The 26,789-nt window shown below is 37.2% G+C and overlaps 3 protein-coding genes across 9 annotated transcripts in view; 1 reads left to right on the forward strand and 2 right to left on the reverse strand.

Annotated features, from left to right (window-relative positions):
- CISD2 (CDGSH iron sulfur domain 2) overlaps positions 1-26,789 on the forward strand; it is a 112,765-nt gene that overhangs the window by 21,687 nt on the left and 64,289 nt on the right. The gene's annotated exons all lie outside the window — the stretch shown is intronic.
- SLC9B1 (solute carrier family 9 member B1) overlaps positions 1-26,789 on the reverse strand; it is an 86,282-nt gene that overhangs the window by 2,636 nt on the left and 56,857 nt on the right. For 5 of the 7 annotated variants that reach the window (XM_078069024.1, XM_078069023.1, XM_078069025.1 and 2 more), the window contains 5 exons: positions 23,915-24,021; positions 22,679-22,828; positions 19,132-19,240; positions 18,541-18,677; positions 16,911-17,138 (listed from right to left, as the gene is read on the reverse strand). In XM_078069024.1, the coding sequence (XP_077925150.1) occupies positions 16,926-17,138; positions 18,541-18,677; positions 19,132-19,240; positions 22,679-22,828; positions 23,915-24,021 (716 nt within the window). In that variant the 3' untranslated portion in view covers positions 16,911-16,925. Of the gene's footprint in view, positions 1-12,986; positions 13,087-14,888; positions 15,091-16,910; positions 17,139-18,540; positions 18,678-19,131; positions 19,241-22,678; positions 22,829-23,914; positions 24,022-26,789 lie in introns of those variants that run through there. The other 2 variants (XR_013446417.1, XM_078069026.1) reach the window with 2 other exon arrangements.
- LOC118537980 (melanoregulin-like) lies at positions 2,790-3,713 on the reverse strand. Its single transcript, XM_078068198.1, has 2 exons — positions 3,350-3,713; positions 2,790-3,238 (listed from the first exon to the last, which is right to left on the reverse strand). Exons 1-2 carry the CDS (start codon positions 3,694-3,696, stop codon positions 2,920-2,922), a joined length of 666 nt encoding a protein of 221 aa, XP_077924324.1. The 5' UTR covers positions 3,697-3,713; the 3' UTR covers positions 2,790-2,919.

Genomic DNA, 26,789 nt, shown 5'->3' on the forward strand with positions numbered 1-26,789 from the left:
CTCTGGATGGTCTGATGGTGTTGGGGCCCTTCCCCAGTACGCAAACCTTCAAAGTATCACCCAAATAAAGCTTGTGTGTGCTACTGCCACCTCATGGCCATATTTTCCTCCTGCGATCAGCCTTGAAATGCTCAAACTCACCCCCTTTCACTAGATAATAATAAAAGTAAAAATTCACGAGGAAGATATACCAATTCTAAAATTGTAAATCCCTAATAATATATCTTCAAAATAAATAAGGCCAAAATTAATGGAATTATACAGAGTAATTGATAAATACACAAATACACAGAGATTTTAACACATCATTTTTAGTAATTGACTAAATGGACTTAAACTTAGTAAGGCTATATAGATGATATAGAACTATAATCAACAATTAAATTATCCCTATTCTCTTCAAGTAAACTTTAAATATTTACAAAAATTGACCAGATATTAGGCCTAAAGTTATCACACTTTATTTTTTTAAATTTTATTTTATTATGTTATGTTTTCTTTTTATTTTTAAAGAATTTTTTTAAATTTATTCATTTGAGACAGAGAGATACGGAGCGAGAGAGAGAGCAGGAGCAGTGGGGAGGGGCAGAGGAAGAGGGAGAAGCAGACTCCCTGCTGAGCAGGGAGCCCGATGTGGGGCTCGATCCCAGGACCTGGACATCATGACCTGAGCCGAAGGCAGACGCTTAACCATCTGAGCCACCCAGGTGCCCCTTTATTATGTTATGTTAATCACAATACATTACATCATTAGTTTTTGATGTTGCGTTCCATGATTCATTGTTTGCATATAACACCCAGTGCTCCATGCAGTGCATGCCCTCCTTAATACCCATCACCGGGCTAACCCATCCTCCCACCCCCTCCCCTCTACAACACTCAGTTTGTTTCTCAGAGTTCATAGTCTCTCATGGTTCATCTACCCCTCTGATTTCCCCTGCTTCATTTTTCCCTTCCTTCTCCTAATGTCCTCCATGCTATTTCTTATGTTCCACAAATAAGTGAAACCATATGTTAATTGACTTTCTCTGCTTGACTTATTTCACTTAGCATAATCTCCTCCAGTCCCTTCCATGTTGATGTAAAAGTTGGGTATTCATCCTTTCTGATGGCTGAGTAATATTCCATTGTATATATGGACCACATTTTCTTCTTCTTTTTTTTTAAAGATTTATTGTTTATTTTTTGTTTGTTTTGTTTTTATTTGTTTCACTATCTGTACGTTTATCTCACAAGAGCCTACAGAAGTGAGGGAAATTGTCTGCAGTCTAATTTTAAACAACATGAGAGAGAGGTTAAGCGTTAAATATAAAAAACAAAACTTTTAGCTTACTTACTATACTAGAAAGAATCTTCCTGAAACATGTCAGTTAAATTGGTCTGCAATGCATTAAGAAATGAGGAACATGTATCTCCTCTAAGAAATATTTCAAACATTGTGTACACTATCAAAAGAGCTGGTCAGCAAGTTTTCAAGTCACAGTCCCCTGGACAAACTAAAGACAAGTTACCTTTTACCTGAAGTCAGAAGAGCAAAGTCTGTAGGAGTAAAAATATTGCCAGTGTTCTCAGCAATCTACCCATACATCTGACAGGTTCTGAAAGTCTATTCAATAATGTGAACCATGATTTATTTCCCGGCAAGCTCCTTGCTCAAGTGGCAAGTAACTTCCGAGGCTGGACTTCTCAGTCTGTGGAGAGAGAAGCAAGCCGTATTGGCAGCATTGCTCCAGCTTGAAAATTCTCTTCCGAATGGGAAGAGAGTCCAGCAATGACCTTCCTTGCAACACCGCCCACACACGCAGAGCTGCAAGTCTGCACTGCGGGTCCCTGGGCAGGTGCGACTCTCAGCCACTAAGCCAAAAGCAGATTAAAGAGAAGAGAAGGAAGTGGAGGTCAAACATTTCAGTTGATAGCTGCTATAACATAGCAAGGGCTTGTGGTCTAGAAATGGATGAGATGTCAAAATGAGGTAACCAGGTATTGATAATGTTGAGAATTTAAGATGCAAGTCCCACCACTGAAGATGGAGCTTTTTGACATGGCGCTGCAGGGAGTTCTGCCTGGGATCGATCTATTTGGAAGTCCCTTCTGGGCAGCACTGTTAGATATTTCTATTATCTGCTACATCGGAACCTCTGAATAATCATGACTTATACTCAAGATGATGCCTCTGACACCTGCAAGGTTCTGAAAGATCTTCCAAATCAAAGAAAGGTCATATAATGCCTGGTATTATTTTGGCATTAGTCTATATTATATAACGATTATTTAAAATTCGGTAATCTATATTTGGGCTCAATGATAGCTCTATCAATCTTACTGTTTTCTTACCTAGAACATCCCATTCTCCCAATAGGCTTATGTACAACCAAAACCAAAGTGGGGACAGTGAGTTCTTGAAATCTAATCAGCCAAGAGGAAAGATCCCACGGGCCAACTCCCTGATACAAGATCACCAGTGTATCTCAACGCAACCTGAATACTCCTTACAGTAACATCCTCTTGAAGACCAAATATTCCAAGCCCTTAGTTTTTTTTTTTAAAGATGAATTTTCTTTTTTTTTAAAGATGAATTTTCTTTTTTTAAGATTTTATTTATTTGCGAGAGAGAGAATGAGAGACAGAGAGCATGAGAGGGAGGAGGGTCAAAGGGAGAAGCAGACTCCCCGCTGAGCAGGGAGCCTGATGCGGGACTCGATCCCAGGACTCCAGGATCATGACCTGAGCCGAAGGCAGTCGCCTAACCAACTGAGCCACCCAGGCGCCCAGGCCCTTAGTTTTTTATAGGATTTAGAATCATTTTTCACTTAGCTACCCCTCCACTTGCTTACTGTCTTCTATATGCATCTGTCCAACTTGGGTTGGCTGTTGAGTACCAGTTGAGGGGAATTCCAATTCTGCCTCCTTGACTCTCCTTTAAGGACTTGGAAGTGGAAGGTAGTGCAGTTCTTTCTGGCCATCTGCCAGGCTTGAGACTCCAGGCTTCTTGGGGTAAGTTCGACTGGCAATTTTAAAGAACTCTTCTGCTGCATCAAGAGCAATGAGACGATCCACGACAAAGAGGTATCTCTCCGAGAGCTCCCAGCTTGTTGGAAAAATACTGGTTTCTTCAGCCCGTTTTAACAGTATCTCCCGCGCTTTCCTTGTGTTTTTAGAATCACTGATGGTGCTGAGTTTCGTCACTGACAACCAAGAGTCGGCTTCCTTTTGAAAACCTTTTAGTCCTTCCGAGAGTCTACACCGAGTTTCACTGTCTCTCTTACAAACAGTATATCTTCCAATCTGCCTCTTAGACAGCGGCTCCTAACTGGCCAATCACGCTCATCTAATTCAATCCATGACGTACACTAAATCCTCTAAAATGCGTTTCCATCTATTTCTCACTCCCCTCCGAATCTGCCGCAGGGTGTAGATATCGTAGATGAGTTTTTGCCACTCCTCTGAATCTTTGGCCTGCTGATTTCGAACGACTATCAAATTGTACAGGATTCTGTCGTCATCTGCCTCTCTGTGGGACACATCGTGGGGCATGCTCCACAAGTTCTTTTCATCATCTCTCGCCAGAGTTGCTCCAAACGAAGAATACGGATTGCGATCACTGACCAGGGGCTCCTTCTCTGGTGCGGCTGGCTCCTCCAGGCACTGGCAGGGGTAGCCGCAGCACACGGTCCTCAGCCAGTCCCGCGGCCCCATGGGGAGCGAGGTGCCCCGCGTCGCCCGCACACGGGGAGGCAGGCCGTGGCGGCAAGCGAGCGCAGCTGGGGCGCGGCCACCCGGCCGGGGTCCAGCTGCGGGGACAGTCGCAGCCCGGGCGGCAAGGGCTGGTCCGTGCGCATAGACCACATCTTCTTTATCTATTCATCTGTTGAAGGGCATCTCGGCTCTTTCCACAGTTTGGCTATTGCGGACATTGCTGCTATGAACATTGGGGTGCATATGGCCCTTTTCACTACATGTGTGTCTTTGGGGTAAATACCCAGGAGTGCAATTGCTGGGTCATAGGGTAGCTCTATTTTTAATTTTTTGAGGAAGCTCCACACTGTTTTCCAAAGTGGCTGTACCAACTTTCATTCCCACCAACAGTGTAAGAGGGTTCCCCTTTCTCCACAACCTCTCCAACATTTGTTGTTTCTTGCCCTGTCAATTTTTGCCATTCTAACTGGTGTAAGGTGGTATCTCAATGTGGTTTTAATTTGAATTTCCCTGATGGCTAATGATGATGAACATTTTTTCATGTGTCTGTTGGCCATTTGTATGTCTTCTTTTGAGAAGTGTCTGTTCATGTATTCTGTCCATTTTTTGACTTGATTATTTGTTTATTGGGTGTTGAGTTTGAGAAGTTCTTTATAGATCTTGGATACCAGCCCTTTATCTGTAGTGTCATTTGCAAATATCTTCTCCCATTCTGTGGGTTGCCTCCTTGTTTTGTTGACTGTTTCCTTTGCTGTGCAGAAGCTTTTTATCTTGATGAAGTCCCAAAAGTTCATTTTCGCTTTTGTTTCCTTTGCCTTTGGAGACGTGTTTTGAAAGAAGTTGCTGTGGCCGATGTCAAAGAGGTTATTGCCTATGTTCTCCTCTAGGATTTTGATGGATTCCTGTCTCACATTGAGGTCTTTCATCCATTTTGAGTTTATCTTTGTGTATGGTGTTAGAGAATGGTCGAATTTCATTCTTCTGCATGTGGCTGTCCAATTTTTCCAGCACCATTTATTGAAGAGACTGTCTTTTTTCCATTGCATATTTTTTCCTGCTTTTATCGAAGATTATTTGACCATAGAGTCAAGGGATGCAAGGGTGGTTCAACATTCGCAAATCAATCAATGTGATAGAACACATTAATAAGAGGAGAGAGAAGAACTATATGGTCCTCTCAACTGATGCAGAAAAAGCATTTGACAAAATACAACATCCTTTCCTGATTAAAACTCTCCAGAGTATAGGGATAGAGGGAACATTCCTCAAGCTCATAAAATCCATCTATGAAAAACCCACAGCGAATATCATCCTCAATGGGGAAAAGCTGAGAGCCTTTCCCTTAAGATCAGGAACACGTCAAGGATGCCCACTTTCGCCACTCTTGTTCAACATAGTACTAGAAGTCCTAGCAATGGCAATCAGACAACAAAAAGAAATAAAATGTATTCAAATTGGCAAAGAAGGAGTCAAACTCTCTCTTTTTGCAGATGACATGATACTTTATGTGGAAAACCCAAAAGATTCCACCCCCAAATTACTAGAACTCATACAACAATTCAGTAATGTGGCAGGATACAAAATCAATGCACAGAAATCAGTTGCTTTCTTAAACACTAACAATGCAACTGTAGAAAGGGAAATTAGAGAAACGATTCCATTTACAATAGCACCGAAAACCATAAGATACCTCGGAATAAACCTAACCAAAGAGGTAAAGGATCTACACTCTAGGAACTACGGAACACTCATGAAAGAAATTGTAGAAGACACAAAAAGATGGAAAAACATTCCATGCTCATGGATCGGAAGAATAAACATTGTTAAAATGTCTATGCTACCCAGAGCAATCTATACCTTCAATGCCATCCCGATCAAAAGTCCAATGACATTTTTCAAAGTGCTGGAACAAACAATCCTAAAATTTGTATGGAATCAGAAAAGACCCCGAATAGCCAAGGAAATTTTGAAAAAGAAAAACAAAGCTGGGGGCGTCACGTTGCCCGATTTCAAGCTATATTACAAAGCTGTGATCACCAAGACAGCATGGTACTGGCACAAAAACAGACATATAGACCAATGGAACAGAACAGAGAGCCCAGATATGGACCCTCAACTCTATGGTCAAGTTATCACATTTTAAAATTCATGTATAGACAACAAAGCACTAGTATTAGAAATCAATAACAAAACGGTTTTCCAGGGGTGCCTGGGTGGCTCCATCAATTAAGCGTCTGCCTTTGGCTCAGGTCATGATCCCAGGGTCCTGGGATCGAGTCCTGCATCGGGCTTCTTGCTCAACAGGGAGCCTGCTTCTCCTTCTCCCTCTGCTCCTCCTCTCTCTCTCATAAATTTAAAAATAAATAAATAAATAGATAAATAAATAGGTGATCCAAAAGAGATACATAAATTTTGGAAATTAAAAACAAAATCCCAAATAATTTATGGAACTAAGAAGTAATTATACTAAAATTAGAACATATTTAAAATTGGATGAAGAGGAAAAGATTATAGACCAATAGGTGTGCTATATACCTGAAGCAGTACTTTAAGGGACATTTACCAGAAGCAATTCACATTCATGAGAAGGACAACAACATACATTTACAGTCTTGTCCAAATTCTATGTTAGCTTTTCTACGCTCTATCATAATATAGTCCAAAGAGACCTGGACTGTCTGGACATTCTGTTCATTATATGGATCAGTTAAATCAGACTGGGTGAATAAGAAATGGCAAGTATGTTGGACATCTGGGACACACGCAACCCTGAGAGTAAAAGAAAACCCTTTGAAGATGAAGGGACCTACCACATCAATAGAAATTTTAAGGGTCCAGTGGTCTGCGGTAGGTTTTAAATAAAGGACAAACTATTGCATCTTGTATTCCCACCGTGAAGAAGGAAGCACAGTGTCTCATAGGTCTCTTTGGGTTCTGGCAGTAGCATAGTCCAAACTTAGGAGTACTGCTCTTACACATTTGCGGAGGGACACAGAAGGCTGCCAGCTTTGACAGGAGCTTAGAGTAGGAAAGGGCTCTGCAGCAGGTCCAAGCCACAGTACAAGCAGCCCTACCACTTGGGCCATACAATCCAGCAGACTCAATCCAGACATTAAAGATACATGCAGTGGGAAAGACACCATGTGGAGTGTACGGCAAACTGCAATAGGAAGAATCACAACATAGTCCTATGGGGTTCTCTAGCAAGGCCATGCCAGCTGCTCATAATTATATATCATATTGTATAGTATAATTATACATCTTAATAATACTGGATTCACCTGGCAATGGGTATTGAGTGACCGTGTGACTAGAACTTCTCATAATGAGCTTGGTTTTGTTAGACTACCGAGTTCATAAGGACAACTTGGCCCCATAGCAAACCATCATACGATGGAAGTAGCACATCAAGGATCAGGTAAGAGAAGTACTACAGGGCACAAGTAAACAGTATGAGCAGGTGGCCCAGGTTCTCACGTCATCAAAAACTATTTCACTAGTTTCTCTCCCTCAGCTTGCAACTATGGTTGTATAGGTATTCCCATATTGCTTAGGGAGGAAAAAGTTTGTTAAACTTGGTTTATTGAAAGTTCAGCTCAAGATGTGGATGCAAGCCAAAATTGTATGGCTGCCTACTTCAGCTCTGGAAAGGTATCAAAAAATAACATCCTCCCAGTAGTCAGAACTTTGGACTGTGTACCTTGTTATTCATTTTGCATGTATAGAGAGGTGGCCCAGAGTAAGAATGTACTCATATATTCATAGCCAGATGGCTTGGTTGATAGGTCAGGGGTTGGAAGGAAAAAACTTGGAAAATTGAAGACAAAGAAATCTGGGAAAGAGGCATTTGGATGAAACTATGGAAATAGATAAGATATGAAGATCTTTGTATCACATATTAACTCTTACAGAGGGTATCTACCAACAACCAAGGCAACAAAATGATTCAGTCAGTTGATGTCAGCCAGCTTCTTCCATTGGCCACCTAAGTACTGGCACAATTGTGCATAAATGTTGTGGCAGGGATGGAAGCTATAAAGAAGCCCAAACAGCAGAAGTTCCTTCTGACCAAGGCTGATGTAGCTACTGCTGCTGCTGAATGTCCAACCTGCCAGTAACAGAGAACAACCCTGAGGCCTCAATATGGCACTATCCTTCAAGAAGACCATTTAGTCACATAGTGGCAAGTTGAATATATTGAATCCCTCCCATTTAGGAAAGAGAGCAATTATCTTGACTGGAACTGAGACTTATTCTGAGTATGGGCTTGCTTTCCTGCTCATATGGCCTCAAACAGTACCACTATCCAAGGGCTAACAGAATGTTTGACCCACAAACATGGAATCCTGGTCATCATTGCATTGGACCAAGGAAGACACTTTATAGCACAGTAGTTGCAGCAGTGAACCCATGACAATGTGAATGAGTGATCCAGCAAAAATCATAAAATCATTACAGCCAGAACCTGCCAAACTGATGGAGTGATAGAAAAAGCTTTAGAAGCCCTTTGAAGCTACAAGTATGGCACGCTAGCATACACTCTAGATCAATGACCATTATATGGTCCCATGTCTCCAGCAGACAGAGGATCAAGGGTAGAAGAGAGAGTGGCACATTTACCATCATTCACAATGACCCGCTTGGGAAATTTTTGCTTCTTATCTCTCTCAATCCTGTTACAAAATGGAAGGAGAGAGGAATATGGTTGGCACATTCCAAGTGATCCACTGGGGGATCTTTAGGTAATCTTTTGTTCAGTTTTGATGGCACAATTGAAGTAGACAAGTGCAGTACCATGGCTGAGCATGACATTCTTTGTTCAGTAGAGGAGGAATAATGACCTGGGCTAAGACCACTCAGGGATGATGATCTGGGTCACCCTGCCAGATAAGTGACAGAGACCAGCAGAAGTGTGAGCTGAGGGTAAGAGAAATGTAGAACAGATAGTATGTGGATAGTAGAGGAGGGAGATAATCAATTGAGGGTGCAAGACCAGCTGCAGAGGTAAGGGGCTATAGTTCATTCCATTAATGTTCCTTTCATAAATTTCCCCAGCAAAAGAAAAGAATCCTGGAGGAGCTTTTCCTAGATGGGAGTGAAATTATATGGAACAATAGAGCCAAAGATCCAAATGGCACAAGGGGTGGTGATGTGTAGCCAATGTCCTTCTTTCAGGACCGAGGTACTCATTCCCCTGACTGCTTTGAGTGTTGTCTGTTGAGGGATCACAACCAAGACCCTCCTTAAGAATTGCCTTCAGACAAAAGGAACTATGTAGCCCAAATTACACTACCTCCCTGGGGGCAGTACACATCCAATACTACTTCATTGGAATTGATATGAACTATTGCCAGTAATATTTTAAGTAATATGTTGTCAGTGAAAGAAAAAAGAAAACTTTTAAAAAAAGATTTTATTTATTTATTTGAGAGAAAGCAAGTGAGAGAGAGAGCACGAGTTATGGGGGAGGGGCAAGGGAGAGGGAGAAGCAGACTCCCTGCTGAGCAGGGAGCCTGGCGTGGGGCTCGATCCCAGGACTTTGGGATCATGACCTGAGCTGAAGGCAGATGCCTAACCAACTGAGCCACCCAGGCACCCCAGAAAATAAAAAAACTTGAGATGAACTGATACAGAATGGAACTGTTGGAAGATTGTTGGTAAGAGCAGAGGAAATAATAATGATGTGGTCAATGTGGCCCCTGATATTCAGAGAGCTAGCTGAGAGAGGTGGATTTGAGGCCCAGATGGGACACTGGCCAGTAATAATATATCTGGGTTTCAGTTTTCTCATGTAGATGAGGCAGGTTAGATTAAATGATCACCAAGTGTCTTCCTGCTCCTGTATTCTGTAATTCTAAAGTCCTCTGCCCAACATACAAACAAACAGCATGGAGGAACAATGCTTTAAACCTGTAACTAGCTTACTAATAGAAGATTATTCTTTAATACAATAATACAAATGGTTATCTAAAACCTAGAGATTCCTACACCATGAAGTAATTCTTTTTTTTTTTAAAAGATTTTATTTATTTATTTATTTGAGAGAGAGGGAGAGAGAGAGAGACTGAGCGCACAAGCAGGGGGGAGGGGCAGAGGAAGAGGGAGAAGCAGGCTTCCCACTGAGCAGGGAGCCCGATGTGGGACTTGATCCCAGGAACCTGGGATCATGATCTGAGCTAAAGGCAGACGCTTAACCGACTGACCCATCCAGGTGCCCCACCATGAAGTAATTCTTATGTGTACATTCCAACAGACAATAACTCCTATGAACAAGCACAACAAAAATAATTGTTTTTATTAAAAATAATAGGACATTAAGAATACTCTCACCATGGGAGTATAATGTACAATATAAATTAATGTAGTATTACATTAAAGGATATTAAATACAGTAGTCATTCCTTCCCTTAAACAAAGAAAGTCACTTAAACACAGTCTATTCAATTCTTTTATGAAAAGCATTGATGTTCCCTGATCCACACTTTCCTTCTGTGTCTCTCCTTGTGCAGTGAATGTTGGATTGGATACTTTACCACACGTTGCTATACTGTTCTCAAGATGCAGGCAGAGTAATATGCAAGAATTATGTTCTGTATTTAAACAGTTCATCTTAAAATAAATAAACAAGGAAAGTCCTAGGGGAAAAGGAGCATTGAGGGTAGCTAGCTCTACCAGATATTAAAAGATAACATAAAGCTACTAAAACTAAAATATTCTGTAACACATGGATGGCTCAGTCAGGCATCCAACTCTTGATTTCAGCTCAGGTCATGATCTCAGGGTAGAGGGATTGAACCCCGAATTGTTGAGCTTCACACTCAGTGGAGAGTCTGCTTGAGATTCTCTCCCTCACCCTCAGCTCCTCCTCCCACTCTCTCTCTCTCTCTTTCAAATAAACATTTAAGAAAAATATTCTGGTATTAGTAGGTGAATAGATAAATCAGTGGAATAAAATAAAACTCCAGAAATAGACTCAAGTATATATGGAAATTTAATATGCAATACAGAAGACATCTTGAATCACAGAGGGAAAAGGATAGTTATTTTAATAACTACTACTTATTACAGGTTGAATTGTGTTCCCCCAAAAGATATGTTGAAGTCCTAATCCTCAATAAGTCAGAATTATTTGGAAATAGCGTCATTGCAGATGTAATTAGTTAAGTTAGGGTGAAGCTATACCAGAGTAGGCCGAGCCCCTAATCCAATATGACTAACAACCTAAGAAAGGGAAATTTGGACACAGAAACAGATATGCACAAAGGGAGGATGATGCAGAGACACACCAGGAGAAAGGCATGTAAAGACAGAGGCAGAGGGGTGCCTGGGTGGCTCAGTCGTTAAGCGTCTGCCTTCGGCTCAGGTCATGATCCCAGGGTCCTGGGATCGAGCCCCGCATCGGGCTCCCTGCTCAGCGGGGAGCCTGCTTCTCCCTCTCCCACTCCCCCTGCTTGTGTTCGCTCTCTCGCTGTCTCTCTCTCTGTCAAATAAATAAATAAAATCTTTAAAAAAAAAAAAAAAGACAGAGGCAGAGACTGGAGTGATAATCTACAAGCCAGAGAACGCTTGGAAGAGGCAAGGAAGTATCTATCTTCCCATGGAGGCTTTGGAGGGGACATGGCTCTGCTGACACCTTGATTTTGGACTTCCTAGTTTCCAGAACTATGAGAAAATAAATTTCTGTTGTTTTAAACCACCCAGTTTGTGGTACTTTGTTTCGGCATCTCTACCAAACTGATCCAGGATCAGATAACTGGATAATCTTTTGGCAAAAGATAACGTTAAATCCATACCTCACATCACATAACAGAATAAATTCTAAATGCATTAGAGAAGTAACAGTGAGAAATGAAACTATATAAGTGCTAAGGGAAAAATGAGTGAATTCCTTTCTAACCATGAATCAATATCTAGTAGCATAAAGGAAAAGATTCATATATTCAGCTATATGAACAGAAAACTCTTTTGCTTAACAAAAGAAGCGCAACTAGCAAAATCAAAAGACAAAAGAAAAACTGAAGAAAATATTTGTAATTTACATCACAGACAATTGACTATTCTCTTCCATGTAAAGAGCTTTTTAAAATAGAAAAGAGAAATACCAAAAATCACAAAGGACATGAACAGATAGTTTACAGAAAAAGAAAGGCAAATGACCTTTAAACCAATGAAAAAGATGCCCACTCACTCATAGTCAAAGAAATTTAAAATTTCACTGCAAAGCTATCCCTCATTTATCAGATTAGAAAAATCCCAAAGTCTGAAAATATATAAAACTTTTAAACTATATAAATGTTTTACATATCCAAAATTATGCATATATCTTATTTAAAAGCAATTCTTAGAACTGAGAGCAAATAGAAATAAATAAATCTGTACATCAAAGTATATATATTATATACTATAACTATATATGTAATTATATATATATATATAATTTCAAGGGGCTTTAGAATTTAGTACTTTTAGTGGACATCTTTGGTGAGATAAGTCTAAGGACAAAAAGAACTGCAAAATATCTTAAACTTAATTCAGTAATTATAAGTAATAATATTGGTATTGCTATTTTGAAATTTTTGAATATTATAAAATAAAGCTAATACCACATTAATAATATTAGGAACCAAGATATTCAGTGTAAGAGAAAAAAGACAAAAGTAAAAGCCCTATGATGTTACATTTGAATTAGAAATAGCAACTCGATGTCATGTTTTTCATAGTTTTATTTTTATTTTATTTTATTTTATTTAAAGATTTTATTTATTTAACAGAGAGAGACACAGCGAGAGAGGGAACACAAGCAGGGGGAGTGGGAGAGGGAGAAGCAGGCTCTCTGCTGAGCAAGGAGCCCTATGTGGGGCTAGATCCCAGGACGCTGAGATCATGACCTGAGCCGAAGGCAGACGCGTAACGACTGAGCCACCCAGGTGCCCCATAGTTTTATTTTTAAGTGATTAAAAACTATGATAACTTAGGAAACTTTTAAAAAAATATTTAGTTATCTTATAGAATTTATGTCCTATAATTGCATGGTTTTATATAACATTTACTTTTTCCCCTCATTAATCAGCACTGAAGGGATTCTGACTATATATAATCTGTGCTATGAATTATATTCTAAAATCACCAGTAATAGTAATAGTAAAAAACAACACTTTTTATTTTATAACATGTATTTTATGATTTCTAAAACTTGTATTTTTTAGCAATGTTTACCGACAAGATCTAGATGCAATGATTCTCCAGCCAGAGTGAGCATTCCTAACCTTCAGATTTTGGTTTTAACGTACCCATTTTCATGGAAAGATACCAGTCTTTTGGAGACTAGCTGATTCCAGGTCTGGTGTAGGGAAAATGCATTTGTCTGGGACTTGTTTCAGCTTGTTATGCCTGAAAGGAAGAAAGCATTCAAACACTATGGCATCATGTCCAAAGAGTACAGAATCAATTGTGAAGGATACCCAAGGACCATATTTGGGACAATTTGAGAATCAAAAAATCAATTGTGCTGGGCCAAAACACACTGCATATTTAAAAAAATCATAAGTTGACGGAATACAGGGGACTTCTGGCTCTGGTGATGATATAACAGCTAGTATTCAACGTAATCACCAGCTGGAAACGACTACAGTACCTGGATACACGTCCTTCAGGTTACTTCCCGGCAGCTATCCTGTAGACTCGGAACCACGCTGCATACTATCCTCCTCACCAAATTGCTCAACTAAGACCAAGTCCTTGCTGGACTGTTCAGGGTCCCATTCCAACTATGCCTGGTACTATCTGCCCAGCTGCTCCTAGACTACCATTGAATAGTGAGTCCAGTTTCTTTATAGGTTTCACGAGTCATGTCAACAGTGTGTTGCTAACACAGCACAGTGGGTCCGCCACTGCAGCAGCTGCTGTGGTAGCTATTCCTGCCGTCAGTGTTCTTCCACAGTATAAGTATGCTGTAGGAGTTTGCAATCCTCAACAACGTCTTAATGTGAAGCCACAGGTTACCATGCAGCAGCCTGCTGTTAATGTACAAGGTCAGGAGCCTGTAACTACTTCCATGTTGGCATCTGCTCCTCCTCAAATACAAAAACAAATTTGGGTGAATGCTTCCTTTAGGCAAGCCATGCACCCTACTGTTGCTGGTAAAAATCACCAATGTGTTGTTGGAGAATCCAGAACCTCTCCATAGGCTTGAATCTCCAGTCTCTCTGATCTAAGGTTGCTGAAGCATTGGTGTACTACAAGCCCACCAAGCTAAAAAGGCTTCCCAGGAAGCAATTAACAATGTCCTTGGAGTTCCAACTGCTTAAAATTGATCAGGGACCATGAATAGAAACACATGCTTCACCAAAGAAAAATATCTAAATACCAAAAAGCTTACATATTTTGGGAAAATTGCTAAATATAAAATAGATGCAAAAGAGGAAAAGGAACTTTGAACCTTGTGTACTGAGCAAATGCTAGGTCTAGACTACTTCCTAATTTAAACACACACACACACACACACACACACACAAACAAGGCCATCAGAAAAGAGACAAGCCTATAAAAACTAATGTTTTATAAATCCTGGGAAAAACAGTTTTCAGCAAAGTACAAAAATTTAAAGCATTCTTTTAATTTTATAATTCTTTACTGTGGAATAGCTCAGAATGTCATTTGTTTTAAATAACAGAATTGAATACTGAGCAAGGAAACGTAATTTGGATTATAAAATTCTTGCTTTAATAAAAATTCCTTAGTGAAAAAATATTAATGAGTAAACAAAGACATACTTGATAAATTTATAAGGAACAGTATTCTTGTATTTACTTGTTTAAATACTATGAACACTTGAATACTGTACACATGGTTAACTGGTTGTAATTTTAAAATGACATTAATGAAGGTAATTTTTTTTATTATGTTCAATTAGCCAGTATATAGAACATCATTAGTTCTTGATGTAGTGTTCAACGATTCATTAGTTGCATAGAACATCCAGTGCTTATCACAGTAAGTGCCCTCTTTAATACCCATCACCTGGTTACCCCATCCCCTGACCTTCTTCCCTTCTGTAACCCCCAGTTTCCAGAGTCTCTCATGGTTTGTCTCCCTCTCTGATTTCTTCCCATTCAGTTTTCCCTCCCTTCCCCTGTGGTCCTTCACACTGTTATGTTCCACATATGATAATTGTCTTTCTCTACTTGACTTACTTCACTTAGCATAATCCCCTCCAGTTCCATCCATGTCGATGCAAATGGTGGGTATTCATCCTTTCTGATGGCTGAGTAATATTCCATTGTATATATGGACCACATCTTCTTTATCCATTCATCTGTTGAAGGGCATCTCGGCTCCTTCCACAGTTTGACTATTGTGGACATTGCTGCTATGAACATTGGGGTGCACGTGCTCCTAATGAAGGTAATTTTTATAAAAGTTTTTATATAGAAAATTTAAAATTCAAATTACTCGAATGCCTGCAACACTACTTTTAAAAAGTAGAGTGTTTTGGTCTTATGAACATATAAATATTAAATTTAATACTTAAGAAACAATCTATAAATCACAAAAAAATGACAATTTTCCCCTTAATTAAAAAAACATAGTTCCTCATTCTGAAAATGATTTGTTGTACCTTTATCTTTTATTAAGATCAACTTTCTATTTTAAAATCTAATTCTCTTGTAAATGTAAAATACTATCTTGTGAATGTAAATATATTTTCATTTACTTATTAGTAAAAATGATTTACCCTCATGATTTAAACATTAGTCAAAACACTGGAGTGGTTTAGAACTTTAAATTTTTAGAATTTTAGTACTAGAATTAAAATAGTTGAAAATGAGGCATAAGATCTATGCTGAGTTGTAAAAATGTAGAAGAAAATGCTACTAGAACAGCAGCTATTTTATCTCCTCCAGAGTTATCCAGGTGTGTGTGAACTTTTGACAGTTTTACCGTTATATTTTGTGGAAGGTCCCAGTCTTAACAGGAATATACATATATATATGTATATATATAGTTTTGGTTGCCTTATAGTTGTTTCACTTTGCAAATTTATGTGTAAAGTTCACATTCTGTGCTATTTTAGTATTTTACTTACATAGAAGAGGGAAGAGAGAAACCAAGTAATGTTTAGTTCCTGCATTTGGCTTTTGCCAAAGAAGTCTGAATGATTTCTAAGAAGCCATCCACTAAGGCTATTTGAGAAGCTTTTACATGACCCTTCCAACTTTAAAAATAATCTTTTTTTTTAAAAGATTTTATTTATTTATTTGACAGAGAGAGACACAGCGAGAGGGAACATAAGCAGGGGGAGTGGGAGAGGGAGAAGAAGGCTTCACGCTGAGCAGGGAACCTGCTGTGCGACTCGATCCCAGGCCCCTGGGATCATGACCTGAGCCGAAGGCAGATGCTTAAGGACTGAGCCACCCAGGCACTCCTAAAATAATCTTGACATAAATGGAAACTGCATTTTGCTTGTGATTGGTTCTATATAAGCATAGCAGATTTCATCAGCCAGAATTAAAAGGAGATTCTGTATTACTAAGGAAAAGAAAAGCTCACATGGACAAGTCTATTAATCTTTCATTTCCGCAGGCTGACTTTAATTCTTTATTTTATACTCATTGAAAAATCATGGTTTATTTCCATTTGTGATTTAATTTTATATCTACAAATAAATACTACACATAATGTTTCATTTAAAAGCTATTAAACTTGTCATTTTAAGGGTACTGCAGAAGTAAATAAGTCTAATTTTGGTTCTTTTATTTAACATACCATTCATTCAGATAGTCACGAAAAACAGAATTTGAAATCCATTTTGTTGACCCACTTATTCCTGGCATTTTTTTCCTTTCTGGTGATCTTTTTAACCGAATTACTAAACTGATGGTGGGTTCTACTTCTCCTGTCTGGAGGCTTAGACTATCTTACCTTTCTGTCATTGGGCTCATTTAATTTTTTATTACACCGAGTTTGTAATACGACAGCAGATTCAGCCTGATGGATTATTTAAACTTTCCTAGAGTACTTACAGATTTACTTTGTTCTTAAAATACATAAATACTATTTTATTAAATTAACCTTGGAATTAAAAATCATAGGAAAGCTCTGTAATGAAATCACATATTTATTAAATCCTTGGTTCTATGTACAATCTCCATGTATTTGTGTGTTTTAATTTTTCTCTCATGTAAGATAATTTATTAAAAGAAGCAGGCAGGTGATGGCAAATAAACTTTTTAATGAAGTTCTAATTTTGTCAATTCTACATCGACTTTGTTTGGATCATGGCGTGTAAGTACTTTGGGTCCCAGTATGCCAATAATTAGAGCTCCATTTGGAGCTGTAATCAAGATGGCTAAAAATGCTACTGTCATCACATCTTTTGAATATGGTTCCAAGTGGGGTGCGCTGCTTCTTGCTGTTTCTAGAGCCAGAGGACCTAATACAGCCTGCATGTAGGGGGTAAAAAGATGAGACATAAAGAAAAATATTAAATAGTTAATACATGATAAAAGTTAATGGCCCTGTTAAAACAAACAAAACCTAGTAGTAAGCCATCAGAAAAGAGACAAGACTTAAAGTGCTGAGGAATTTTCATGAATTACTCATCAATTCTGTATTCTCCCTAGCAAATATATCTGGATGAAAAGTGAAATAGTGACAAATCATTGTGCACACATTTTGGGGCTGATTTTGTATTTTTATCATCTCAGCTTTCTCCTGTTTCAGTATCTTTTTTGAGTGCTCGCATTAGTCTCAGAACTTCAGGAGTTCTAGCTGAAGCAGGGCTTTGCTTATTTACCTTTACCATGGACTATACGGTTCTTGGCTGTAATAAGAAAACACAAAATACTAAGGTTTCTTATGGTTCTCTAGGATTTTGTTGCTTATCTTCTCCTTATTCTTCCTACTTGGGAGGCAGTGTGTCCAGTAAAACTGACAAGAGGTTTGGAATCTACAAAGTGGACATGAGAGATTACGAAGTAACTTGCCTAACGTTACAGGCAAAACAGCCAGGCTGGTCCCATGGACCTGCTTTTTTAACCCTGACACATAGAGAATTTTGATGCACAAGAACTCACAAACTTCTGTTTTGGAATAACAATGGAAAAAAGAATCTCCGGAAATCAAGACATTATGCTGCCAGGTTAAAAAGTCTAACAATAAGTAGTAATACCTCTTTGTAGGAGCAGAATATCGTTGAATCAGAGGGCAAAACCACAAGGTCTCCCCATTCATTCATTCATTCATTCATCATTCATTCTTGTAGAAATGCAATGCTTACTAACTGTGTACTTCCTGCGTGCCAGGCACTGTATTAAGTACTAGGGGAAAAATAATGAAAGAAAGCAGACACTGTTCCTGTCTTTCCCAGATAGTCTGGTGAGGAGATTTAGTCATTAATTAAAATCATATAAATTAAATGCATAATTAAAAATAATACACGTGCATTCATGTATGGTGGAGTGGGTGGCAAGGGTAGGAAAGATATATTTTTAAAAGAATTAATGTGTCTCTACTATAAAATCATTACATTTATCCCTATAATATTCAGCAAAATGTAAACATTCCAGTATCCAGATATATTCTTATTTTATATTTTGGGACAACAGAAAAAAAAAGTTTCAGAAGTTTAGGAAGTATTTGTCATTAAAAGTACACTTTTTAACTTCAGAAGAATTGCTTTTAAAACTGAGATTTTAAAAGATTACATTGTTTTCAATGAGTAGTTATGACCAAGTATTTTAAAAGCAAGGCTAATAGCCTACATTTTGTAATTAAAGTAACATTCATTTGGAATTTTAAAAAATCAACATTAAAAATTATTAAAATGACTTAATATGTTCTTACCTGGACTGTAGCTTTGGGCATCCACGATAAAGCAATAAATATTTTCTCCTTAAAACTAAAGCCAGCAAAACACATCAATACAAATGTAAAAGAAATTCGAACCAATAGTGCCAGACTCATAGTAGCAACACAAATGCCTACAACAGATAAAAACAAACATAAACAACAAAATATTTGGGAAGAAGTGGTTCTTTATACCTAGAAAAAGTACAAGAGATTATCTGATGGTGGAGGTGCCATGAAAGATAAGATAGATTACATTTATTTAATTCTGAGCTAATAGACTTTGAACTTTCACTATAAATGAAAGTATTCAAGAGGTGCTGATGGTATGTAATATTTTCTGTCAGAAAAGAATTCCAATCTGCATTTTCCTCAGATCACTCAGGGAAGGTATTCAGAGCTGTCTTTGGTAACAAAGGGCATACAGGGTAACAGAAGAGCAAATGTATGTTATTAACTGTATCAACATGAGTTTCTGAAGAAGGTTCTTATAGCATTTAAGACATATTGTAAATAAAATAAAAATTATTCATAGTTTTCTTAAATATTTTCAAATCTTATATTTTTTGTGCCTGTAATTATTCTTACCAATAGCATTTGATTGAAGAGATGCAACAGATACTTCTGATCCAACCAAGCCAAAAAGAAGGGGTTGAAAAATATACCATGTAGTTTTAATAATTCTTTGGACTTTAACCTGTAGAAAAGAATAATATATTTTTAGTTATTGTGTTTAGTTGTTGTGACACTTAAAAATAATTGCATTTTAAAAATTAAAGTCTCTCAACCTTTAATGAACTTAAGATATTTGTAGAAGAAATGTTAAAGCTTAAAAATTGAGTAGGTTCTTTTACTCAAACACTTAAGTAGAATTTGGTTAAAAAAATCATCAAAGCTTATAGCAGAATTATTTACAATAGCCAAGACATGGAAGCAGCCCAAGTGTCCATTGATTGATGAATGGATGAAGAACATGTATGTGTATACACACACACACACACACACACATATGCACACAATGGAATATTATTCAACCATAAAAAGAATGAAATCTTGTCATTTGCAACAACATAGATAGGGTCAGAGAGTATAATGCTAAGTGAAATAAATCAAAGAAGGACAAATACCATACGATTTCACTCATATGTGGAATTTAAGAAACAAATGAGCAAAGAGGAAAAAACAGAGAGAGAGAAACCAAGAAATAGGTTCTTAATTATGGAGAACAAACTGATGGTTACAAGAGGGGAAGTAGGTGGGGGGAAGGGTGAAATAAGTGAAGGGGATTAGGGAGTGCACTTGCTGTGATGATAACTGGATAGTGTATGGAAGTGTTGAAACACTTTATTGTACACCTGAAACAAATATAACAATTGCATGTTAACTAACTGGAATTAAATTAAAAACTTTAAAAAAAGAAGTAAAATAGAAATAAATGCTCCTTGAAACCAGAAAAAAAATTCTACAAAGGTATTCAATAAAAATATTATTATTATTTTTAAAGATTTTATTTATTTATTTGACAGAGAGAGACACAGCAAGAGAAGGAACGCAAGCAGGGGGAGTGGGAGAGGGAGAAGCAGGCTTCCCACTGAGCAGGGAGCCCGATGTGGGGCTTGATTCCAGGACCCTGGGATCATGACCTGAGCCGAAGGCAGACACTTAACGACTGAGCCACTCAGGTGCCCCTCAATAAAAATATTATTTTGTAATTTTGTCATGGAACAAATAAGATCTTTGTAGTTTCAGACATGTTTTAATGGTTCAGTAAGAATTCTAGCTTTTTTAAATAAGGTAATTGAACAGAGACAGAACTAGAACTACATCATGCCTGATGAGCACATACTCAATATTATGCCACCATTTCAGCTCTTAAAAGGGAGTTGAGAAGACCTCCCCTGACAATTATCTTGGAATCCAATCCCATGAAAGTGAATCTAGATATGTCCTAAGCTATAGGCAAAACATGTCAGTGATCTGTCAGGCCTGCTTCCAAAGGGCCCATGTTGAAAACTTCAGTGTTATTTTTTCCTTGAAACCAAACCAAAAACATATATAGATTCCTAACTTGGTTGCTTGCCTGGCTTTCCTTTCTGAGAAAGGACCTCTCCCAGGGCTACTTCCCCAATTAAGTGGTTACAACAAAGTCCCCTATTGATATAACAGTACTCTGGCTCTTCTCAAGGAATTTGGATGAAGAGATTCTAGTTTCAGTCTGGGCTTATCTTTTTTTAAAGAAGTCACATAAAACTGTGATATCCTTTGGGGTATAAACTATGTTTGTAACTATTTCCCTTATGACTGGGTTTTCTGATTTATAAAAGTAAGGTTTAAAAAAGGAAAAAACAAAGAAAAAACAATATTACTCTTTCTTCATGGTGACACATTATCCTATTTGTTACTTTAAATTTTTTTAATAAAGATTTTATTTATTCATTTGAGAGAGAGAAAGCATGAGCTGGTGGGGGCAGTGGTGGGTACAGAGGGAGAGAGAGAAGAGACTCCCCCTCCCTGCTGAGCAGGGAGCCTGACCCAGGCTCCATCCCAGGACCCTGAGATCATGACCTGAGCTGAAGGCACACACTTAACCGACTGAGACACCCAGGTGCCCCTGTTACTTTTAATTTTTAAAATATATTCTTTACTGTTTGATTTCTTTTATCATATATAAAAAAGAATTTTAGTAGTTTTCATTTTATTTAATTATAATTTATTATTGACCATTTAATTTCTTTTACAATTATGATTTTATTGGAATACAAACAAAACACTAACATAATTTTTGGGTTGGGAAATTCTCAAGCTGATTTTAAAATTTATCTAAGAAAGAATTTGTGCAGGGATAGTCAAGAAATACTTTAAAAATAAGTACAATGAGAGGGAATCTTCCACATTAGGTTTTGAGACATAAAACTACAGTAATTTAAAATAGAGTGGTATTGGCCCAGGACTAAATAGGTAGGATTAAATAGATTCCAGCAATGAACTTATATATACATGTTTATGAACACACACACATATCCTTATCTCACAGCATTTACAAAAATAAATTCCAGATGAATTAAAGAACTAAATGCAAAAATAAAACAAACAGAAACTACCAAAGTATTAGATGATACTATAGAAGACATGATTACAATCTTATAATCTTGGGTGAAGATATCCTTCTTAAACAAGATACAGAATCCAAAACAAAAAAAGAATAATGGTCAGCTTTGACTATAGGTAATTTTACTGCAATATAAAAGACATCATAAACAAAGTTGAAAATAAGCAAAAATTATATGCAATATATACATAACAAAGGATTAGTAGCACTAACATATTGAGAAACTATAAACTGGGAACAAAAAAGCAAATCAATCAATTAAAAAATGGGCAAAGAATATGAATAGGTAGTTAAAAAAGAATATTTGAAGAGAAATTTATTGCACTACTAATCAGAGAAATGTAAACAAAGAATAATAATGTTGTATCATTTCTTACCCATCAGATTGTTTAAAATCTTTGAAGGGATAATTTTGCAGTATCCCTCAAAATAGAAACATTCCATTTCTAAATTCAGCAATTACATTTCTAGGAATCTATTTTACAGAAGCACTTGTACATTTGTTAAAAGACACATGAACAGGATTGCTCATAGCAGCACTATAATAACAAAAATGGAAAGAACCTAAATGTCTACAAATGGAGAACTGATTAAAGGAGATGACTGATTCTGGGAAGGGGGGGTCTGATATTGGGAGTGGTAGAGGAAAAGGAGTCTTTTACATTTTGTTCTATATGTGGGCCTTCTGTATTGTTCTAATCTTTTATGAGCATTTTTCATGGATTAACTGTACAACTCAAATTTTAATGAATAAAATAAATCAATAAAAGTTCTATAATCATATTGCATAAAACTTTGGAAAAAGAAAGCAGCCTGATGCGTTAGCTCAATTCTGATTGCATTTTAGTGTATTTCCAGGTCCTTTTCCTAAATATTTTATTTCCTTGATTGATTTATGTACATCCTTGAAGACACAAATTTCTGGAACATCTTCCAACTAGAACAAAGAGATTTCCTAAATGTCTATTATAGATGTAAAAAAAATAGTTATTTTATCTTAAAAAATTATGTATTAAAAATATTCACCTTTTCTGTGGACCAATTTATCCCTGCAACAAAAGTTAATGCTAATGTGCATAATCCTCCAGCTGCATGTAAACCAATATGATGGCTTCCCAAGACAGCAGTAACACACATACTCAAAATAAGGAAAGCTCTCTTCAGTGGCAGTTTTGTCTAGAATTAGATAGATATTTGGAAATTAATTTACATTTAATATATAATACAATATTTATATCTTCTACTGCTTATTATTGACCCTTTGGTATCATGTCTCTATATGTTATATTAAATAGTGTCTAAAATTTTTACTTACTTCCTCACCAAAAATTTTAGCAAACTTGGTACCGAGTGAAAAATTTTGCAATTATTAAGTTTTATCTTCTGCCACATCTCTGATACTAATGTCAGTAAAATGGCTATAGTACTTTAGCTATAAGTGAAGAAGGAAGGAAAGAGACCCATATAAACTGTAGTTCCTATTACATATCTAATGAGTTTTTTTTTTAAGATTTTATTTATTTATTTCATAGAGACAGAGATAACGAGAGCAGGAACACAAGCAGGGGGAGTGGGAGAGGGAGAAGCAGGCTTCCATTGGAGCAGGGAGCCCAATGTAGGGCTCGATCCCAGGACCTGGGGATCATGACCCAAGCCGAAGGCAGACGCTCAACGACTGAGCTACCCAGGCGCCCCATATCCAATGAATTCTTAAAAATTAAAGTTTTGACTATCTCTTTAGCTGAGACAGCTGTTACAGAGAAATTAAGATGCAAGTCACAGAAATTCAAGAGTAATGGCATATCCTTTAGGGAAGGAAAGGGTTGAGTTTAATAGTGTTGCCTTAGTCAAAGGCAGTGGGAGTAAATTGAAGTCAGAAAATATTCAGAGATAAATGGCAATCTATTTCCCCAAAAATGTTTCAAGGGAAAATTTGAGGAAAAAAGATTAGGGAAAATTGTCAGTGGTCAATAGGAAATTTAATGAATAAAGGGCTGGGGTGGAATGGAGAAGGTACTGTGAGTTAAGTACACTTTTCTGATACTCTATTTGCCGAGTCAGGAAGCAGAGACTTCGGTCAAGGCCATTGGCCTGTATCAGTCACAACTGTGCTCCATTTTAAGCAGAGAGTAGCACTAGGGGCTATTTTGGGGAAAGAGAATTAAATACTACATTTAATAGTTCATGGATCTTCCAGCAGTTCAAATTTTTGAAAGAAATGTCTAATACTACACTTCTAAAAAATAGTAACTTTTTATTTACCTGATCTCCACTTGGAAAATATTGAACAAAAATTCCCAAAACAGCTCCTGCCAGCACACCAATAAGTACATCCCGAAAAGACGCAAGGACATTATTAAGTATACCACCTGTAAGGGCACACAATAAGGGAAACATCTCATAGAGTAATATTTTCACATACCTAACATATCAGAAGATCAAATCTAGGTGGTTCATAGAGAAAAGCACATATCTTCTAGAACAAATATGCAAAAATGGGCCTTTGATATTCATATACTTGAAAACATAATGATCTATTTGATAAATTAAGTATGTACTCTCAAATAATTTAATAAATACACACAATTCAGAAAAGTTCATTGAAAATATAGGCCAGAAAACAAGGAAGTAATAAGCCACTGTGTGTTCCCTTATAAACACAACCTAAAAGACCAGGTGAGGTGGAAGAATGGACAGAGTTTGGACAAAGGAGCACCTCTGGCACGTCACAGGTCTGGTGATGTTTCTTCTCTGATAAACTGTTACACAAAGAAAGAAATGACTTAAACATAAAAAGAAAAATTTAACAACAACAGAAAAAAAAAGATTTACTCCAGGATCAACACTAGGAATATTTGAGTCAGCAGTCAATTGAGTTTGCAACATATTTTATGTGCCCATATCTGTAGTTTAGAGTAAAAATTTTTAAAAAAAGATCTACGTCACAAAAAAAAGTTGTTATGCTATTTTAGCTCAATGAGATGTGTAAATATATATATTTTAGAAATGTTTTTCCACGAAAAAATAACAGAAATGCAGGATGACAACAGCAAGATGGTAGAATGGGAAGCCCCAGAACCTTGATCCTTCAAAGAGGCATTAACTTAACAACAATATACAGTCCAAAAGCCTTAATGGAACTCCACAAACCAATTAAGAAGTTGCAGCAAGAGAAAAATGATTCATCATGTACAAGAAAGCTCCTATAAAATTATCAGAGGATTTCAGAGCAGAAACCTTACAGACCAGAAGGGGGTGTGATGGTATATTCAAAGTGTTGAAAGGAAAAAAACTGCCAATGAAGAATACTATTCTACAAGATTATCTTTCAGATTATCCTTCAAGTAGAAGTAAAAGGATGTTAGCAACACAAAAGCACAAAAATATAAATCTTTGGTAAAGGTAAATACATAGATGAATTCAGAATCCTGTAATACTGTAATGGTGGTGAGTAAATCACTTTCAATTCTGTTATAGAATTTAAGTTAAAGACATAAAAATAACTATAAGACTGTATTAATGGGGACGCCTGGGTGACTCAGTCATAAACATCTGCCTTCGGCTCAGGTCATGATCCCAGGATCCTGGGATCGAGTCCCACATCGGGCTCCCGGCTCAGTGGGGAGTCTGCTTCTCCCTCTCCTTCTGCCTGCTGCTCCCCCTGCTTTGTGCTCTCTCTCTCTCTGACAAATAAATAAATAAAATCTTTTTAAAAAGACTGTATTAGTAGATATACAACATAAAAAGATATAATTTGTGACATGGATAACAAAGGGAAGAGGGCGAGATGTAAAGGATTAGAATTTTTATATGTGATTGAAATGATCACTTCACATTTTTATAAATATAGGGATAGAAAAAGATATTCCATGCAAATGATAACCAAAAGACAGCAGGGTGGTCATACTTATATCAGACAAAATAGAATTTAAGTCAAATACAAATAAGTCACAAGAGATAAAGAAGGATATTATATAATGACAAAAAGGCCAACTGACCCAGAAGATAGGGTTAGGTCTCCGTATCTACCATATTCCAAAATGTAGATGTATTGAAGATCTAATGTAAAAAATAAAACCTTGAAAGTCCTTAACATTTTTTTAAAAATATTTCATTTATTTGAGAGAGAGAGAGAGAGAGAGAGAGCAGGAGAGGGGGAAGGGCAGAGGGAGAAGCAGACTCCCGGCTGAGCGGCAGGGAGAGGGCCTCAATCCCAGGACTCTGGGATCATGACTTGAGCTGAAGGCAGACACTTAACCGACTAAGCCACCCAGACACCCCAAAAGTCCTTAACATTTTAAGTGACCATTTACATAGTCATGAATCAAGAGGATTTTCTAAGCATGTAGCTGCTTTTGTTTTTTTTTTTACTTTTTCTGTCCTCCACAAATTAGGTTTGATCTCCTGTAGCATGTTCCATAGTACCTTATACTATGTACTATTCATCACATTTTGTAATTATTTGTTTAATACAAATTCCTTGAGAACATGAGCCTCATGGTCTTCTCTGCTGTGTTAATAGTACAGAATAGCACTTAAAAGTGTGGGTCTGGGGTCAGATTGCCAGATTGCATCTTGGCTTCCCTACTTTTTGGATCTGTGACTTTGAGCAACTTACTTAACCTCTGTTCCTTGGTTTCCTATTCTGTAAAATGAGTATAGCACTGATGTGTGACTATTAAATGAGTGGAAATAGCTATGGAACTTGGAGCAAGTACCAAGCAATTACTCAATAAAAGCTAATATTGTCGTTCACTGTTTATCCTCAGTGTTTGGCACAATTGTTGGCACAATGGAAGAGGAACACAAAAAATATTTTTTAAAAGAATTACTGATACTAGTCATGAAGGAAAAGATTGTCAGATTTGACAATAAAAAATTTGAAAAATCTGAATTGTAAAAAAAGATAAAGTTAAAAGAAAAATTATAAATGTGGAAAACTATAGGACATAAAACAAAAGGTTATCATTCCTAACTTTATGCAGAATCTTGACAAAAGAACAAAAGATGAACACACATATAAGATAAAAGCAAAGGATTTCAAGAAAAGCAATTTATAAAACAGGATGCCAATGGTCATTAAACATGAACATTTTAAAATATCACTAGTATTCAAAGTACTTCATCTTAAGAGGCC

This window comes from Halichoerus grypus, chromosome 3 (genome assembly GCF_964656455.1).
Source record: "Halichoerus grypus chromosome 3, mHalGry1.hap1.1, whole genome shotgun sequence".
NCBI classification, from domain to species: domain Eukaryota; kingdom Metazoa; phylum Chordata; class Mammalia; order Carnivora; family Phocidae; genus Halichoerus; species Halichoerus grypus.